The sequence below is a fragment of the Rhincodon typus genome, chromosome 6 (assembly GCF_021869965.1).
Source record: "Rhincodon typus isolate 14 chromosome 6, sRhiTyp1.1, whole genome shotgun sequence".
Classification (NCBI taxonomy): domain Eukaryota; kingdom Metazoa; phylum Chordata; class Chondrichthyes; order Orectolobiformes; family Rhincodontidae; genus Rhincodon; species Rhincodon typus.
Genome location: NC_063337.1, coordinates 91,388,094 through 91,407,690, shown reverse-complemented (window position 1 = coordinate 91,407,690; position 19,597 = coordinate 91,388,094). Strand labels below are relative to the sequence as shown.

The following is a 19,597-nucleotide window of genomic DNA, read 5'->3' as shown; positions in this document are numbered from 1 at the left end:
ATAGTGACCTGATGATCTATTTTTGTAATATTAGTTGAGGAATAATTTTTTGCCTGGACACAAGAGAGATTTACTTGACTATTGCTGAAAGAAAAGACGTCCTGTTGAAGCTTTTTGTCTTCCACTCCTCAGGATGGAGACAAGAATCCCAAATTGCAAAGGAAGCACCAATATATACTGCAAGAGAAAAAGCTGCAGGTTGGTTGGCAAGTCAACTCTGATTGATTGATGTGTTCCTATGGAGAATACACCAGGGAACTATTGTTTCTCCATGCTTCAGTTCAGTTCTACAAAGATGCATTATCTCTTTTTTTCCTGCAGAGGTCAAGTTCCTGTGCATGAAGATATGCAGATACTAGTAAATACAAGCGAGGCACAGTGCAAGCCCAATTGACACCTGAAATTTAGTTCTTAGTATAATTCTTAAAATTGCTGCTCCCTTCCAAATATGGCATTCTTGCAATGTCCTGATGAATGCCAACAAGTTTTGACAGCATCTCTCTTTTCTCAACAAGGCTCAGGTTCTGTACTAACCAGCGATTATCCTCTTCAAGATAGTGGACAATTGGCTTTTTTACAACAACCATGACCAGATTTTTATAGATGCACTATAGAAAGTATTCTGGATGCATCACAGCTTGGTATGGCAACTGCTTTGCCCAGGACCATAAGAAGCTACAAAGAGTTGTGAACACAGCCCAGTCCATCATGCAAGCCCACCTGCCATCCTCTGGCTCCATCTACACTTCTCGCTGCCTTGGAAAGGCAGCCAACATCATCAAAGACCCCTCCCACTCCAGTTATAATCTCTTCTAAACTCTTCCATTGGGCAGAAGGTACACAAACTTAAACACACCCACCCACAGGTCCAAGCATAGCATCTTCTCTGCTGTTATTAGACTTCTGAATGGACCTCTCAAATTTTAAATTTAATGTTGATCTCGCCCTTTGTGCACCTTCTCTGCAGCCATAACATTGTGTTCCTCAAACTGTTCTATTACCTGAATGCAATTTGTAGGGTCTGTACTGCACAACTCTTCACTACACCTAGGTACATTGGCAATAATCAATTGAATCAAATCAAAAAGATTGGCCACTGCTAACATTTTTGACACACAAAAAAAAAACATTTTCAGAACTCTAAGGGTTTAAAAGGCAGGCTTTTTGGTCTTTACAGCATCAAACCTTCTAACATGATACAGTAGAGACAATTTAATATTTTTTTCAAAAACAATCATACGTCTATCAAAGTCTATGTTGTATCCTTTGACCATTGACATGCTGTTTTTGTGGTTTGTGTGTGTTGCTGCCACCTTGTGGCAGTTCACATGGGCTGTTCCTCATATCCAGCAGGAACACTACTTTAGAATAACCCTAACATTTATTCATTGTCGAGAGGTAATGATTGATTTTATATTGTTAAGCTTCCTGTCTCTTACATAAAAATACAAATACAGCCTTTAATTTTAAGGATTGTTGACTTAAAGTAAGAGAGAGGGGTACACTGGTGGTGAGGTTTAGAAAGGAAGTAACAGCTTAGAATCTTGGCTGGGGATTCATAAAAAGGCCGCGATCAGAGAAGTGCAGAGATATCAGAGAGATATTAGGGCCAACAGAGATTACAGAGATAGGGAGGGGCAAGGCCATGAAATTAAACCAAGGCAGTTAAACTAAGTGGCCTAGCAATGATTCAGTTGTATCAAAAATCATCCTATGTGCACCAATGAGACTACTAAATGGCTCAGTATAGTTGTAAAAGTTATTTTCAGTGATTTTAAATCAATTGTCTCACTGAAAACCATTTTCGTTTTGGCAATACAACACATTTCAAGCAGTAGTAATAAAACCGTTCAAGGTTCCTTCTCTCAAATGCATCAAGGAATACTCCCTAATGGAAAGAGTTACAGTTTATTCTGCTTCCCAAATGCACTGGTCATTGGAAGGTTTTACATTTGTAATATGCAGATTCGTTTTAATGAATAGTTTATGTGGAATCATTCCCCTGCTTTTTCCAGCAAGTTTCAACTACAATTGGGAGATTCTAACCCATGATTCTTAAACAGACTCTCGGATTTATTTGAACCATTTTGTTGAGAATGTGCTGTGAAGCTTGGGAATGATATCACATTCACTGCTATTTAGACACTTCTAGGCAAATTAATCGGTGACTTATAATTCTTCAGGCCTCAAAATTCTGCTGCTTTCCACAGAGCTGCCCGTGTATTACAATGAACTGGAGACATCATTAAATTCTACCTCTGCATCATATCCTCAGCTCTACCACATGATGTGATTAGATTAAAGTCACTTCCCTATACTTATTCTGAATAATGATGCCGCACTCACTATAATTATTCTGTTCTTGTAAAATTAATCTCCCACCTCAGGATAATCAGCATTTGCTTCTAAATAATTCAAGTCATCAGCATGATTGCTGACAGGAAGCCAGATTCCCAATTTAACCAAGGATAACTTATTTCTCTGCATTAATCCTTCCTTCTCTGTAGTACAGCACCAGACTAATCCCATCACTGGTTGTATCAAGACAAACCTTTCAAAGTGCATGTTCATCTTGAAAGCACGTCCTGCCTCCCTGCAACCATAATTAAAATGAGAATTGGGTTAACGTATGAATTAGGTGGAGGAGGTCATTCAATAAGCTCATGATTGATCTGCTTATGACCTCAACTCCATTCTTGTTAGACGCTTGTTAGACAAGAATCTACCTTAAAAATATTCAAGGCCTCCAGCATTCTCTGGGGAGCAGAATTCCACAGACTTAAGACTGTGCAAGAAAAACAATTCTCATCTCCCTCACAACTGGGAGACTCCATATTTTTAAACTGCTTTCTCCAGTTCTCACTCCTACCGCAAGGGGAAACATTATTCAGCATCTACTTTGTGAAATCCCCTCAAAATCATCTCGTTTCAACAAGATCATCTCCCATTCTTCTAAACTTCAATGGATACAACTTGTCTAACCTTTCCACAAACAACACATCTCTCCATGCCATCCAAAATCCAGGAATCGGTTGAGTGAAACTTCTCTGAGTTGCTTCAAATGCAGTTATATTCTTTCTTAAATAAGGAGACCAAACTCTATACAGTACTTCAGATGTAGTCTCACCAATGCCCTTACAAAGATAGCAAAATATTTTACTGTTACATCCCCTTCACCCTACAACAAATGGACTGCAGCAGTTCAAGAATACAGCTCTCCATCACCTTTTCAAGGACAACTAGGGATGGGCAATAAATGCTGGGACAATCAGTATTGCTCACATCCCATGAGTGAATGAAAAAATGCAACATACCATTTGCCTTCCTGATCACTTGCTGAACCTTCATATCAACATTTCATGATTCTAGAACACCCAGTACCTCAGAGTTCTGTAAGCTTTCTCCATTCATATAATATATTGCTTTTCTACTCTTCCTGCCAAAGTGGACAAGTTCACACTTTCCCACATTATACTTCACTTGCCAAACTTCTCCCTACTAACTTCATTTAACTATATCCCTTCACAGACTCCTTATGTCCTCTTCATAACTTCTACACTTTTATATACAAAAGTAAGAGTATAGGCTACAAATAATAGAATACAGGACTGTGCAAGGTTTACACAAAAACTATCAAACAACAGAATACACACTTGGAACTGCTGTTTTTGAGTCACTGAGGCCTCACACTGGATAAATAAACACCTGTTTTCTGCCACTGGTACAAGTTATTTCATATATGATGTTTATTTAGCATAATGTTCACACAGCCACTCACTTGGAGTTATGAGTTCCAATCACCAGTTCAAGACCATTTAGACCTTTCATTGTATTACGTTAAGTCTCAGTGGAGAAAGGGGACATTAACACAATCCAACCACATTACTACAAACTCTGTGCGTTGTGCTATGAAGACACACCATCTTGGGCTTCCTATATAGAGCTATGGAATATAAAAGCAGAGGAACTATAATGAACCTTTATAGAGACCATGGTTAGGTTGCTACTCGAGAACTGTATCCAGTTCTGGTCACCATATCTTAGCCAGGATGTAAGGGTCCTTGAGAAAACACAGAGATTTACTAACGATGAAGGACACAAGCTACAAGGTGGATGGGGCAATTCTCCTTGGAGCTTAAGAAGTTGGAGGAACATTTGACAGCAATGCACAAGTTTCTATCAGATCGACAAGGAAAAGCTGTTTCCATGAGGACACTGACTAAGGGAGACAAATTGAAGGTTTTTGTCAGAGAAATCAAACAAGGCCCTTGAGCAATTTAAAGGAAACAGGAAAGAACTTAAACAAGGAATTAGGAGGGCTAAAATGGGCTATGAAAGATCCTTGGAAAGTAGGATTAAGGAGAATCCCACAGCATTTTATATGTATATTAGGAGCAAGAGGGTAACTAGAGAATGTGTAGGTCCACTCAAGGACAAAGGAGGAAATTTATGTTTGGAGCCCGAAGAAATGGGTGAGGTCCTTAAGGAGTATTTCACATCAGTATTCAGCAAGAAGGACATGGATGATTGTAGGATTAGGGAGGGGTATGTTGATATTCTAGGCCATGTCAGCATTAAAAAAGTAGGTGGTGTTAGGTGTTTTGAAAAACCTTAAGGTTCCTAGGGTCTGATGGGAACGATCCCAGGATACTAAGGGAGGCAATGGAGGAGATTATTGTGGCCTTGACAGAGATCCGTGTATCTTCTTTAGCCACAGGTGAGGTCCCAGATGACTGGAGAATAGCCAATGCTGTTCCTTTGCTTAAGAAGCGCAACAGGGACAATCCAGGAAATTATAGACCAGTGAGGTTTGCAACAGTGGTAGGGAGATTATTGGAGAAGATGCTTAGGGACAAGATTTACTTGCACTTGGAGAAGAATGGACTTATTAGGGATGGCCAGCGTGATTTTGTGTGGGGGAAGTCTTGTCTCACAAATTTGACTGAAATTTTTGAGAAAGTGACGTAGAAGATTGATGAGGGCATGAGTTTACTAAAGCATTTGACAAGGTCCCTCATAGTAGGCTGGTCCAGAAGATTAAGTCACATGGCATCCATGGCGAGTCGGTAAGTTAGATACAAAACTGCTTGGTCATAGAGGACAGAGGGTAGTTGTGGAGGATGTTGTTCTGACTAATAGTCTGCAGCGAGTGGTTTGTCACAAGGAGCAGTGCTGGGACCTCCATTGACTGTATGTATATAAATGACTTGGATGAAAATGCAGGTGGTCTGATTCATAAATTTGCAGACTTCATGAAAATTGGTGGAGTTGTGGATAGTGAGGAAGGTTGTCAAAGGATACAGCAGGATATAGATCAGTTGGAAAGTTGGGTGGAGAAACAGCAGATGGAGTGTAATCCATACAAGTGTGAGGTGATGCATTTTGGGAAGTTAAATGCAAGAGGAAAGTATACAGTAAATGGCAGACCCATAGCAGCATTGATATACAGAGGGATCTTGGAGAGCAAGTCCATAGCTCCCTGAAAGTGGCAACACAAGTGGATAAGATAGTAAAGAAGGCATACCGCATACTTGCCTTCATTAGTCAGGGCACTGAGTAAAAAGATCGGCAAGGCTGTTGCAACTGTAATAAAATGCCAGTTAGGCCACATTTAGAGCATTGTGTGCAGCTGGTCACCACGTTGTGGGAAGGATGTGGAAGCTCTGGAGATGGTGCAAAACAGGATTACCAGGATGTTACCTGGATTAGTGTATTAGCTATAAGGAGTGGTTGGGCAAACTTGGATTGTTTTCACCAGAGCATTGGAGTCTGAGGAGCAATTTTTTTTTTTTTTTACACAGTGGGTATTACGTGCCTGGGATGCGCTGCCTGGTGAGATGGTAGAAACAGATACCATAGCAACATTTAAGAGGCATTTAGACAGACACATGAAAGGCAGTGAATAGAGGGATATGGACCGTGTACAGGCAGATGGGATTATTTTAGAATAGCATCACGGTTGGTGCAGAAATGGTGGGCTGAAGGGCCTGTTCCTGTACTGTACTGTTCAATATTATTCGGGGGGATGGGAGGAAGATGTAAGGAATGTTAATGAACTAGAATTCAATCCTAATGAAATCAAAGACAATAAATGACTTCAAAATAGAATTGGATGGGCATTTAATGCTCTTGCAGGGCTCCAGGAATCGAGGGATGTGTGTGTGAGTGTGTGTGTGTGTGTGCGCGCGCGTGTGCATGTTTGCATGTATGTGTGTGCGCACGCATGTGCATGTGTGTGCGCGTGTGCATGTGTGCCTGTATATGTGTGCGTGTGCATGTGTACGTGTAGGTTTGTGTGTGTGCGCGTGCGTGCGTGTGTGCGCGCGTGCGTGCATGTGTGTGCGTGTATGTGTGCGTGTATGTGTGTTTGCGCTATGCGTGTCTGTGTCTGTGTGTGTATGAGAGAGAGTGAATGAGAGTGTGTGCACACGTGCGTGTCTGTGTCTGTATGAATGTGTGTATATACACATGCGTGTCTGTGTGTCTGTGTGTGGGACCCTCTGGATTGATTTAGCAATCTGCCACAGCCTAAGAATCATCGAACACATACTGCAAACGGTTCTGTGCTCAGATTCACGTCCCTACCTCGCGAATCTCGGAAGTCTACGTGAGTGGGCGGGTAGTGTTTGCACAGCCTCTCCAGGATCTGCTTGTAATGCATCAGCCGGTGGAGGGGCCTCAGGAAAAATATGTTGAGGGGAAGGTAGCAGACTTTCTGTTGCTCAAAGTCCCAGCACACAGCTTCCAGCCTCCTGGAGTTACGGATAGCTTTCTCCAGCTCCATCAGAATCTCACCGTGCTTCTGTAGATGCACTGAAAATTGCTGCAACAATAAGAAATGAACAGAGCCCGTTATGGAACACTACAATAAACAGCCTGTCAGCACGGATGGCTCGTCCTCTGAGCATTACTTGGGTTTCCTGTCTATTGGAGCATGTTAGAAACATCTCCCTTGCCATATTTGCAGTCTCACAATTCAGGGGGCCTTTGAATTTATTTTTATTATTCATTCATAGCGTGTAGGCATTGCTGGCTAGGCCAGCATTTATCGCCCATCCCTAATTGCTCAAAGGGCTGTTTAGAGTCAACTGCGTTTGTGTGGTCCTGGAGTCACAGGTAGGCCAGACCAGGTAAGGATGGCAGATTTCCTTCCCTAAAGGACATTTATGACTCTTATAACAATTGCTGACAGTCTTCTTTAGGCTAGCTTTTCATTTCCAGATTTGTATCAAATTCAAATTTCATCAAAGGCCAAAGTGGGATTTTAACCTCAATCCACAGAATATTAGCCGGGAGTCTGGGATGAATTGTAGACTGACATTACCAATATTCCATCAACTACCCAGAATGGGTAGGATTGGGCACTGGTGAAGGTGAGGTTGTCAATGGGTAAATATTCCATATGTGCTGGGAAGCAGAATTCTGGACTTCCCTCCACTGGGAATTCCATCGCAGGAGATATTTGTCACTTCAATTATGTTAAGGAGGCTGAAAGCTTCAGACTTTGATCTGCATTTCCCGTTTAATTACAGACTTTCTGGGTTACCCAGGTTTTGGGAAACCTAATAGCTTGTCTGTGATGAGACTAAACAAAAAGTGCATTTCTACTATGTATTTCATGACTTCAAGACATCTGACATGCTTCGCAATGAAGAACCTCGTCACTGATGTGGTAAGAAGTGCAAGAGACACTGTGTGTACAGTAGGGTCTCACAAACAGCCAGGTAATTAATGATAATCTATTTTTAGCAACGTCCTTTGGGAGATGAATGTTGGCCAGAACAATGAGGAGAAATCGCCTGCTTTTCTTCCAATAGTAACATGGGAGCTTTCACATCAATCTATGTGGTTAGACAGGGCTTCATTTTGACTTCTCACCTGAACAATAGCATCTCCAACAAGGGAACACTCTCTCAGTACTCCACTGGGAGTGTCAGCATCGATTGCTGTGATCAGTTTCTGGAGTGAGATGTGAACATCCAATCCTTTGACACAGAGGTAAGACTGCAACACCATCATCAATGTATAATCAAACCCAGTTTAATGACATTTTACTTAAGTAGTACAGAAACCTGAGAAAGGAGAAACATGTTGCCAAAGCTTTTCATCTTTCACACAAAAGGCCAACTGCAATGTCAAATTTGAAATGATCACAACAGTTCTTCTTCAGGAGAAAAAGGTGCTAATTGTAAAGTTTACTCTGTTTCACTAATAACAATGCCTTGGCCAATGAGGTACTACAGATCCCAGATAAATAAAAACAAATGTAAGGCTGGAACATATTCCTCTTCTTTATAGCGATGGGGTCCTGCTTCTAAATGTATGTCACTCTAATATGCATACATTATCAACTCTTAAATTAGTTGTTTTGTAGCTATTAGGATTGTTCATCAAGTGATGCCCAATCAGGGAATCACACTGCAAGTGTTGATATTGTTTTTTTAAGTTTTTATATAGTTTATACACACAATTTTGAATGTTGTGAGCGTAGACACTCACCTTCATACTCCGCAGATTTTTTAGCATCACATCTCCAATCCTTTGGTAATCGCCTTTAATATGAGCATTTGATCTTCCTTCCCTGTGATTGTACAGAGAAACAAAAAAAACATGAAGAAATGTATATAAAACAACATTTCCTATAACTTTAAAGATCAACATTATTCACCACAAGAAGAATTAGAACAATTCCCAATTCTTTTTATGAATATTAGTTTTAACTTATACAATGCTCAAAATATTGTTCTTAAAATTGTAATAATAAAATTGTAATTAAAATTCTAGAGTTCTATATAAAACAATAGATTGGTTACCCAAACGTTAACCAGCCTATAATCACTCTTTTGGTTTAATATTTTCAGTTATTGCTCCTCTTATTTTTAAAATTTCTCGCACCTTTTGTGCATTAAATGTCCCGTTTGTTCTTCCTTCATTCTTGTGACCATCTCTCAACCTAATGTTCCAGGACTGTTCATCTGTTCAACTCTGCAGACTTCAATCTATATTCTTCACCTTCTCAAAGTTGCAGACAGTTGAGCTACCTCGACTCTTTTCAATCTTAATCTTATTTGCAGCTGTACGGTTGAAGAGAGCCTGATTGAAAGATTGTGTTCTCTTTATCAGGAATGCGCCATACAACTGCCATTGGTAAGATAATAACATGGCTTATTTATTTGAAGGTAAGATTATATACAAATAATGGTAACCGGGAGGTTAAGTGGTCTTCTGATTTGTACACTTGCTGCTGTGCTGTGTCTACAAAGTCAAAGGAATGTAACATCTTTTTAATCGAATACTGCCCGACTGCCTGCAGAACAAGAAAATAGTTACATTCCAGGCCCTCAAGGGTGTCTCCAGCTGGATCACTGCTGATGAAATCACTCTGCCCGCTCTCATCCCACTGTCCATGTGGGCAAAGCAGCCATTGTCATTCCCAAGCGGAGAGAATTGATCCCACTGTCTGTGTGGGAGCCACTGTCATTCCCAAGCAGTGGGAATTGCTTGGAGTAAAATCCTTAGAAGCCGATGACAAACAAAACTGCAGGAAATTTCCTCCCACCGGAACGCCTTCTCCCTTCGTTTCTCTCATGGGTGAAAACAAAACCTTTCAGAAAATGTCCTAGTCACATGTGCTTTGGCTTTAAAGAGGAATTTAGCTGGAAAGTGCCAGTCGCACTGTTTTGTAAAAAAAACACATTTTAAAGCATAATCCCTCTTGATGCCCATCCATTGACAACAAACAGGAGCTTTACCAGTGCATCCAATTTTGCCCAAACTTAGAACTGAATCAATCGTATCTTACAGCACAAAAGGTGGCATTGTGCCTAAACATTGCTTTGAAAGGGCTATCCAATTAGCCCCACTCCAATGTCTCTATACCACAACCCTGGAATTTTACTTTAACTTGGTTCCTCTTTTAAAGTTACTACTGAATCTATTTACACTGCCCTTTCAGGCTGTATCCAGATTACAACAAATCATCTGTGATTTTTGTTCTCACATTCACAGTAAAAACTCCCTCTCCCTGTGCATTATTCACTGGGCAAGTCAATCTCAAGGTACTGACAGATGGTTTGAAAATGTCGAAGTAACCAGGCAAATAGGTTCCGGTATTTTTGTTTCTGTCTTTTGATATTCAGAAAGAAATTGGGATCCGACACTTCTGCACTTACTTTGCAGCCACGGTATAGACTTAAAGTGGGAGGATCCAAACCTCCATTTACAAGGACCCCTGCAAATGAGATACAAGAATGGTGGCCATTGATATATGCAACTGGGAAACAGTGAAACAAAATCAGAAATTGCTGGTAAAACTCAGCAGGTCTGGCAACTTCTGTGGAGAGAAAGCTGTATTTAATGTTTCGGGCCTAGTGACCTTTCTTCAGAAATGCTTTGAAGGGTCACTGGACCTGAACATTAACTCCGCTTTCTCTATACAGACGCTGTCAGATCTGCTGAGTTTTTCTAGCAATTCTGATTCTGATTTCTACCATCCGCAGTTTGGTTTTCTTTGGTTTACCTTGGAAATTGTCACTGATGATGACAATGTCTGCTGCTGACTGTTTGGAAAGTCAATGGATGAGTCAAGGAAAGGTTCAACCAGTCCAGAGAAGGCTCGGAGAACACAGAGGCAAATGTAATAGGTTCTGTTTTGTCAGAGTGGGAATCCTGAGCAACACTAGGCTATTCTTAAAACATGAACTGCAAACCATAGGCATTTGAAATGGAAGGGTCTCACAGCAATAGTCTCACACCTGGTTTCACAGCACTCGGGCTCTTTGGTGGCAAGTAACAGCAAAAAATACTCAGCTGGCAACTTGTATTGGCTTTTTTGATGGAACAATTTAATGTCTGGGGATATAATCATTGGAGGTGAAAAGGGAATCCGGGAGATGTTTTCCCAAATGCAACAAAGGCCTTACCAAAGTGCAAGTCTTTGCTCAATCTCCTTCAGAAAGCCAGTATGGAACTTGTACAGTGGATTAAAATTCGAGAACAGCAAAGTTTTCAACGGTTCTGGCATTACATCATCTTTGGCCACAGCACTTTGAAAACACTGCAGGAGAGATAACGAAAACACACGGTGGGAATAATTGATTCTGAGGTTACTGGACTACAGGAACAGTAAAGGTTACATGCAACCAATATGCACACAGTCATTCATTAAAATTAAGAAGATTCTTCACAACTGATGTGGAGTAGTCTCTGCTAACGGAGAGAGTTTTTTTGAAAATTGAACTTAAATTCCACCAGCTGCCATAGCAGAACTTGAACCCATGCCCCTGGGGCATTAGCCTGGGCACCTAGATGACTAGTCCAGAGACAATACCATTATACCACTATCTTCATACAGACTAGATTGTGCGCATGAACTTTGGTCGAACTGAGGTGTTGGAATAGACATTCTGGACTGACAAGGTTGAGTGAGCTAAAAGAGCCGTCTTTATCCAGATCTAACTTGTGACTCCTGTGAATTTGTACTAAATTGCTTGTATCCCATGAATAGCCATTGCTAGGGATTAATCTGAGCAATTATTCATGGCTGTTATGTTGCAAATTTCCAATGTTATTAAGTAAATTAAACAGATAATGGAATCATTGTGAAATAGACAGTAAAATGCGACACACAAGCAATTATATTGTAGAGTCTTGTCAGTCTAGGACAGGTTAATGGTTACAGGATGGAATTTAATTGTTTTTTCAGAGCATTTGTAATAAAATTGATAAGGGTCAAACCTAATCTTTTCCTTTTATTCAATTTCCTGTTTTGAAATAATTTTGAAACTGAATCAATTTGTTCCAATGTCTAACTTTAGTGGGAGGAATGCTGCACTTGGTTAAATATTTATCCAAGAAACAACAGATATCAGAGAAAATGATTTTGAAAGAAATGTGCATTTATCTCAAGGTTTCTCCTTAACCAACATTTGCAATGCAACAGCCTGCATTTATATAGCACCTCGCAAAGGTGTTGTGAAACAAAATTTGTGACCAAATCATGTGAAGGGGTCAAAAGGAGACAGAAGCAGAGAGCGATTTCAGGATGTAATTACAGGGCTGGTCAGCGGAAGGTCTATGATGGACTGATTAAAATCCAGAATGCACATTAGGTCAGAATTAAGGGGGATGAGGACATCTTTGGCGGGTGGAGCACCAGGGCTGAAGTTGGTTAGTAGAGGAGGGGTGGGGAGAGTAAAGTTATTTCGACAAAACCTACAATAATAATCTTAAACATCATGGAACTCTGCCGTTTTTAACTAAGATTCTTCATTTTTCCTTGTTTTGCGGATGAACTTGAACCAGAAGTCAATAACCAGCACCTTAATTCTACCAATTTTACCAAGTTTAAATAATACATCTGTGCCACAAAGAATGAACAATATCTTTGGTTGAATAAGATAAGAGATTTTATTGTGGAACTGCCTGTTTGGAATGATGGCAAATGGTGTCACTCACCTCCTGTCTCTCCAAAGCTTGTTTGCTATCAACACAAATCAGGAGTGTGATGGAATAATCCCCACTTGCCTGGATGGGTGCAGCTCCAACAACACTCAAGAAGCTTGACACCATCCAGGACAAAGCAGCCTATTTGACTGGCACCAAATTAAACATTCACTTCCTTCACCACCGATGCTCGGTAACAGCAGTGTGTACCTTCTACAACAGGCAATGCAGTAACTCACTGAGGCTCCTTTAACACGACCAGCCAAACCCCCAACCTCTACCCCCTTTAGAAGGACAAGACAGCAGATGCATGAACATCATGATCTGCACGATGTGGAGCTGTCGGTGTTAGACTGGGGTGGACAAAGTCAGAAGTCACACCACGCCAGGGTATAGTCCAACAGGCTTATTTGGAGTCACACAAGCTTTCAGGAGCGCAGCCCCTCCATCAGGTGCAGTGACAGAGCACATCACACGGACCCAGAGTTTATAGGCAGAGAGATCAAAAGATCGTACAACTGGTGTGGGTGGAGTGTCAGATGATAAGTCTCTGCAGATGACCAAGAGTGTTAAACGGTGAAGAAAGTGTCAACAGCTGAATAGCCAGTGAAGGGATGACCTATAATCCGACTAAGTGAGGCAGAGAGATAATTACAAAAACTTAAAAATAAGGTGGTGCTGGAGACTAACTAAATGACTGGAATCGCATGCTGAACTCAAAACTGTACAAACTAATCAAGGTAGAGAGATCATAACAACTTATTAAAGTGATGCTGTCAAAACAGGAAGATTTTACAGACACAATATGGTGGGGTCACCTGTAGCATGACATAGATATACACCTATAAACAAACATACAGACATACATCTATATACATGTACACAAACACACACCAACATATATGTACACAGATACACAAGTATATACCTACATACATGTACACAGACACACAGCTATACACTGATATTCATGTACATACACACAGATATACACCTATATATGTGTACACAGACAGACAAATATACAACTACATACTTGTATACAAACACACAGATATATACTAACAATCAAGTACACAGGCACACAGATATACACTGACATTCATGTACACATATGCACAGATATACTTCTACAAATGTGTACACAGACATATACAAACAGACACAAAAAGTTACAGACGAACACAAAGGCACACAGAGGAAAAACAGTCATGCCAGAGACAGAAAAACAGACCATGATTCAGACAGCCAGGCAATGTAATAAATCAACCAGTGAAACTCCCCTCTCAAGTCATTGAAGGGATTAGCATTTTTAAACAGCAAACAAAAGGAATTTTCAGCTCTCAGCAAAATCAGAAAACTTAAGGTGCCTCTTCCCCATTCTTTATCACGAATACAGCAACACTTGACCTTCCTGTAAAACACACAGTTACTGCCTTAGTTACTTAGTTAGTTAGAGTTGCTCCTTACCGATGTGATGACTTCAAGATCCTTAAGGTAGGTTCGTTCTGTAGTGGAAATTTCTTTGGCGATAAAATAAGCTTTGTCTGCTGGGAACCGCTGCAAAAATTCAGAACACCACATGTCCAACAGGTCAGTAACTGTTACTTGACTTCTTCCCGCAGTTTATCTATATAGTATTGCCCAGAACAAATAGCAGGAAGCATTGATAGAAGCAACACATAGACTAACAGTTAATGGAAAGGATGTAAATCAAAACGAAAAATGAGCAACATAAAGACAGTAGCTTTTATGACTTCTAGACACCCCAAATACAGCCAATTATTTTTGAAATGGGAGTCCCCATTATGTAAGAAGCAAGAAGGTGATTTGCATTCAGGAAGTTCCCACAAATAGCAATGAGGTAATAGCCAGGTTATCTGTTTTTTTGTGTGTTGATTGTGGGATAACTATAAAACAAACTATAAATCTATATAAGAGAGGTTGACAGAATCGCTACATAGAAAATAACATGGAAGAGACCTTTAAGGCCAAACATTGCAGGCTTGCATTTATTCTCTACTTGAGTCTCCTTCCATATCCAATTCGATCATCATTACTCTCAATTCCCCTCTCCCTTTTCTGTCTGTCTAGTTTCACTTTAAACATATTCATCTTAACCAGTGTTAGTGAGTACTACATTCTCACCAATCTGGGCAAAGAATATCCTTCTGAATTCCGTTTTGGATTCCTTGGTGACTACTTTATATGGATGGCTTCAACTTTTGCTCTTCCCCACAATAGGAAACATTTGTTCTGTGTACATTCCATTAAAACAGAACAATAAATATTACAAATGTAAGTCATTGGGACTTTGGCCCAACAGCAGGGACTAGAGAATTATTAGTGGGGCCTTGCACTCAAAGGGAAGTGTTGTAAGGAGGTCACTCTAACTTAAACAAAATAAATGTGACACTTTAATTTGCATCTTAAGAGTGCTGAGGAAGTGAAAGCTCAGAATATGATGATATAAAATATGGTAGAAGATGGCAAAGATTTGCAGACAGACAGGAAATCAAAACCTAGGGAGTCTTAACTCAAGTTGTTGGTAAAACAACAGAGATTCTAATGTAGGAAGAAATTACTGAGCATTTGGAGAAATAGAAGTTAACTAAAATAAACAGATCTCATGCTTGACAAAATTTAAAGAATTCTTTGAAGAAATAAAGAGTGATAGGAGATAAAATATGCAGTGGGAGTGATTTTAATGGATTTTCATTTGATAAGGTACCACAGAGATTTACAGCAATAATAATAATCTCAGCCATGACCAAGCTGTGGTGCTCTCAAAAGTTTGAGAGAATCAGAAGATTGTAGGTTAAGCTGAGACTCTTGTGCTCAAAAGGTAGGCTGACCCTGCCAGTGCTGTAAGAAGGAAAAACTGGCCTGTTGAAAGTGCTATCTGTCAGATAAGACATTGAGCAAATCAGCTCTCTGAGGTGGAAATTAAAGCTCCCAGTCATAATTACAAAGAAGAGCAGGGAAGTGTTAGCTAATGCTAGAGGAATGGAGCTGAAAAATAGGGAGGTTATGCCGCAGCTGTATAGGGTGTTGGTGAGGCCACATCTGGAGTACTGTGTACAGTTATGGTCTCCATCCTTGAGAAAGGATGTACTAGCATTGGAGGGGGTACAGAGGAGGTTCACCAGGTTGATTCCGGAATTGAGAGGGTTGGCTTATGAGGAGGGATTGAGTAGGCTGGGATTATACTCTTCGGAATTTAGAATTTAAAATTACGAAGGGAATAAATAAGATAGGAGTAGGGAGGTTGTTTCCACTGGTGGGTAGAACTAGAACTAGGGGGCATAGCCTCAAAATAGGGGAGGGCAGATTTAAGACTGAGTTGAGGTCGAACTTCTTCACCCAAATGCTTGTGAATTTGTGGAATCCCCTGCCGAGTGAAGCAGTTGAGGCTGGCTTGTGAATGTTTTTAAGGCAAAGATAATAGATTTTTGAACAGTCAGGGAATTAAGGAAATATGGTGAGCGGGCGGGTAAGTGGAGCTCAGTCCACAAAAAGATCAGCCATGATCGTATTGAACGGCGGGGCAGGCTCGAGGGGCCAGATGGCTTACTCCTGCTCCTAGTTCTTATGTTCTTATGTTTATCCCATAACCAAGATTGCAAAAATAGAGTTTCAGATCATTAGCAGTATGCTCACTGTGAGAGCTTACTGTGCTCAGACTGACTGCTGCATATGGTATTTGTGGGTAGAAGGATATGGTAAACATTCCTATTTCTGTGACTGGGCCAAAGTGCTCAACTAGTTTACTCGTGGTAGAGAAGCAACTACCTTTGAGGCTTATTCTTATTTCAACAAATAGAGTTTATGACATGATAGCAATTAGCTACAAGTTATGTTAGCTCTTTGGGGCTCTTGTGGCACAGTGGTAGTGTCCCTACCTTTTTGGCCCAGAAGATTGGGGTTCATGTCCCACCTGCATCATAACATCCCTGAACAGGTTAATTAAAAATACCTATGTGGACAATATTATTAAAACTACTGGGAGACAGTGATAACTTTCAAGATCCAGAGCTATCCTTCCAATTCTCTACCCAAAATTGTATGAGATCATCAGATTGGGTAACTCAGTCTCCAACATTAACTCTTTCAAATCCGTTTCCTCATACAACATAGTGCTTTCCTAAACTCCAAAATGACTACAATTCGGTTGCAAAGCTCTTCAGGATGTTCAGAAGCTATGAAAACTTCAATAAAAAATTGTTTCACTTTCTTTACCAACGCTTCTAGATTGGCCTTTTCCCAATAATTCAGAAAATCATTTCCAATTTGATGTATAGTAATTGAAATATATTTATATATTTCTTACAACATTCAGGTTCTCTAACCCAATGCATTTACTGCATGTTGTAAAGACCAAAGTTAGAAGAAGGGAGCAAATTAGTGAGAAGGTGATTTTTCATCACCAGCTATTGGCCAATCAGATAGAAATGGCTTCTCTTTCTCAATCAGGAAAAGAAGTAAAACACTGTGTATACTTTAAGAAAATTATCCAAAGAACTGATGGCGAGATGAAGTAAATGACTCTTACAAGTGAGTTTTTGTGATCTAGAGTGTGCTGCCTGAAAGGATAGTAAAAGCAGATTTGGATGAACACTTCCAAAGCGATGATCTACAGGGCTATGTGGGAAAACAGCAGCGGGGAGTGGGACCAAATGGACAGCTATTTCACAGAGCCAGCACAAACACAATGAGCAAAGTGGCCCTCTTCTATGGTGCATGATTCTATGACATTAGAACTGTGCAGTTTCAGTGCTCTTGGTTTTCAGTTAGAACAGAGACAACTTAAAGCCGGGAGCTGAATTATACCACTCATGAACAGTGGCTGTAGGCAGAGGATTATTAAACCTGCAGACACTCATTTCTGTTTTCTGTTTAATGCCATGCTCTGTATCCCTGATTGAATGTCATTGTACTTCCATACTCTCCAAAACATTCACATCCAGACTGTGGAAGGGTGTTTTGTTGAGTAGGAAATAACTGCACAATTCCCAAGGCCACAATCAAAGAGGAAAGGGATGTTAGTCTGTTACTTTTAAAATCTGTTTTTGGAAAACTTGACCTGCCTTCATTAATTAAAAAACATAATATGAACTCACATTTTAAGAGGGCAGCAGAATAACCAAAGGTTATTAGGAGAAACTGTTTCCACAATGGGATATTAGGACATGGAATACATCGTCTGAGAGCAGAGCGGAGTCAGCTAGCGAAAGATAATTGTGAATTTCAATAAGAAACATATGAAAAGGTAAATAATACAGTGAAAGGCAGGGGAGTGAGGAGTACTAATTTAATTCCATAATTCTATAGGCTATTAATACTCCATTTCTTTGTGAAGAACTGTGTGACAGTTGTTATGGTTAAGATATTACGGATGTGTGCTGTCAGAAAAAATTATAAGCCCTGCTTTAAGAACTATTTTCAACATGTAGGTCACAAGAGGAGCCCTTACAATGAGAGCTGAGATGAAAAAAACTCATATTATACCATTCACTATAAGATGACCTCATGGATTACCCAATCAGTGTTACTGTAACTATGGTGTATCGTATTTGGAATGTACTGCATCACTGGGTGATGGTTCACAATATAATCCATTTAGGGATCAAGGGATTTTTCAAAGTTGATCATCAAATGTTTTATTAGTTCACAATAATACTTCAAGTGTATCTCACACAGTTTGGCAATTGTATTTTGTTTGCAATAGTTTTTAGGTGATATTGACTCCATGTACATGGTATAAAAAGAATTGCATTTGTACAGTGGTTTTTATACTCTTTTGCAGTCCCAAAGCACTTTAAACCAACTTTTGAGGTGATATCACTTTTGTAATATAGGAGATGTGGGAACCAATTTGCTGACAACAAGGTCCCAAACTTCTTTAAAAGGGTGGCCCCTCATTCTGTAACTGTGTTCTCAAGTTCAACATTCTCCCACGAGTGGAAACAGCTTCTCAACATCTACCCCTCAAAATCTCGTATGTTTGTATGATGGTGGCCTAATGATAATATCACTAAACTAGTAATCCAGAGGTTACTGCTTTGGGGAGATGGTTCAAACCCCACTGTGGCAGGTCATGAAATTTTAATTTAATTATTAAGATCTGCAATTGACGCCAACTCCAGTAATGTTGACTAGAAACTTTCTTCAATTTTCATAAAACTATGCCTATTTCTCTAATATTATTAGAGAAAGGAAATCTATTGGCCTAACCTGGTGTAGCCTACATGTTTTATTGTATTCATTCAAAGGATGTGGGTGTTCCTTGCTAGGCCAGCATTTCTTGCCCGTCCCGAGTTGCCCTTGAAGAAGTGGTGTTGAGCTACCTACTTGACTGCTGGAATTCATGTGCTGTAGTTAGATCCACAGTGCCCTTAGAAAGGGGCATCCAGGATTTTGACTCAGTGACACTGAAGTAATATGATACATTTCCAAGTCAGGATGGTGAGTGACTTGGAAGGGAACTTATTTCATATTTTTTAGGGATGTTGATAAATATTTGCCAGGTGTCTAGGTAGAACCTCTTTGCTCCTCTTCAAAACAGTGTCATGGGATCTTCTAAATCCAAATGAAAGAGCTGTCATTTCATTTGAAAGACTGCACCTCTGGCAGTGCAGCAATCCACCTGTTCTCACTGGGAGTTTTATTGAACCGGAAATGTCAGGCAAGGGTTATATGCTAATCTTTGGATGACAGCGTTGATGCTTTCTGTAGAGCTTCCAGAGAATATTTATTGTAGTAAAATTCACACAATGCTTCAAAAAGCTGTACTAACACGTTTTCACTCTGAGACATATAAAGAGATGTGAGCACAGGTTGGCAAAACACTTGTGAAACAGGCAGGTATAAGGAAGGAGATTTAGGGAGGGAACTGCAGAACTCACGGCCTTAGAAGATGATGGCACAACCACCAATGGTGGAGTGATTTGAATCAGAAAGGTGCAAGGGACCAGATTTGGAGGAGTCCCGATGTCTCAGGGGGTTTAAGGAATCACGGGAGGTTATAGATATGGAGGGGGCCGTACAGAATACCAGATCCAAAGCCAGATCAGCAACAGCAAGGGTGATGAATGAATGGAACTTGGTGAGAATTAGAATACAGACACCAGAGTTTCACCACTTTATGAAGGGA

At 40.2% G+C, this 19,597-nt stretch overlaps 1 protein-coding gene across 1 annotated transcript in view; it reads right to left on the bottom strand.

The window, feature by feature from the left end:
- LOC109914997 (FERM, RhoGEF (ARHGEF) and pleckstrin domain protein 1 (chondrocyte-derived)) overlaps nucleotides 1–19,597 on the bottom strand; it is an 89,324-nt gene that overhangs the window by 22,546 nt on the left and 47,181 nt on the right. Inside the window, exons 11-14 of the mRNA XM_048598408.1 lie at nucleotides 13,915–14,004; nucleotides 10,923–11,056; nucleotides 8,500–8,581; nucleotides 6,586–6,823 (exon numbers count right to left, since the gene is read on the bottom strand). Of these exons, the coding sequence (XP_048454365.1) occupies nucleotides 6,586–6,823; nucleotides 8,500–8,581; nucleotides 10,923–11,056; nucleotides 13,915–14,004 (544 nt within the window). The remainder of the gene's footprint in view (nucleotides 1–6,585; nucleotides 6,824–8,499; nucleotides 8,582–10,922; nucleotides 11,057–13,914; nucleotides 14,005–19,597) is intronic.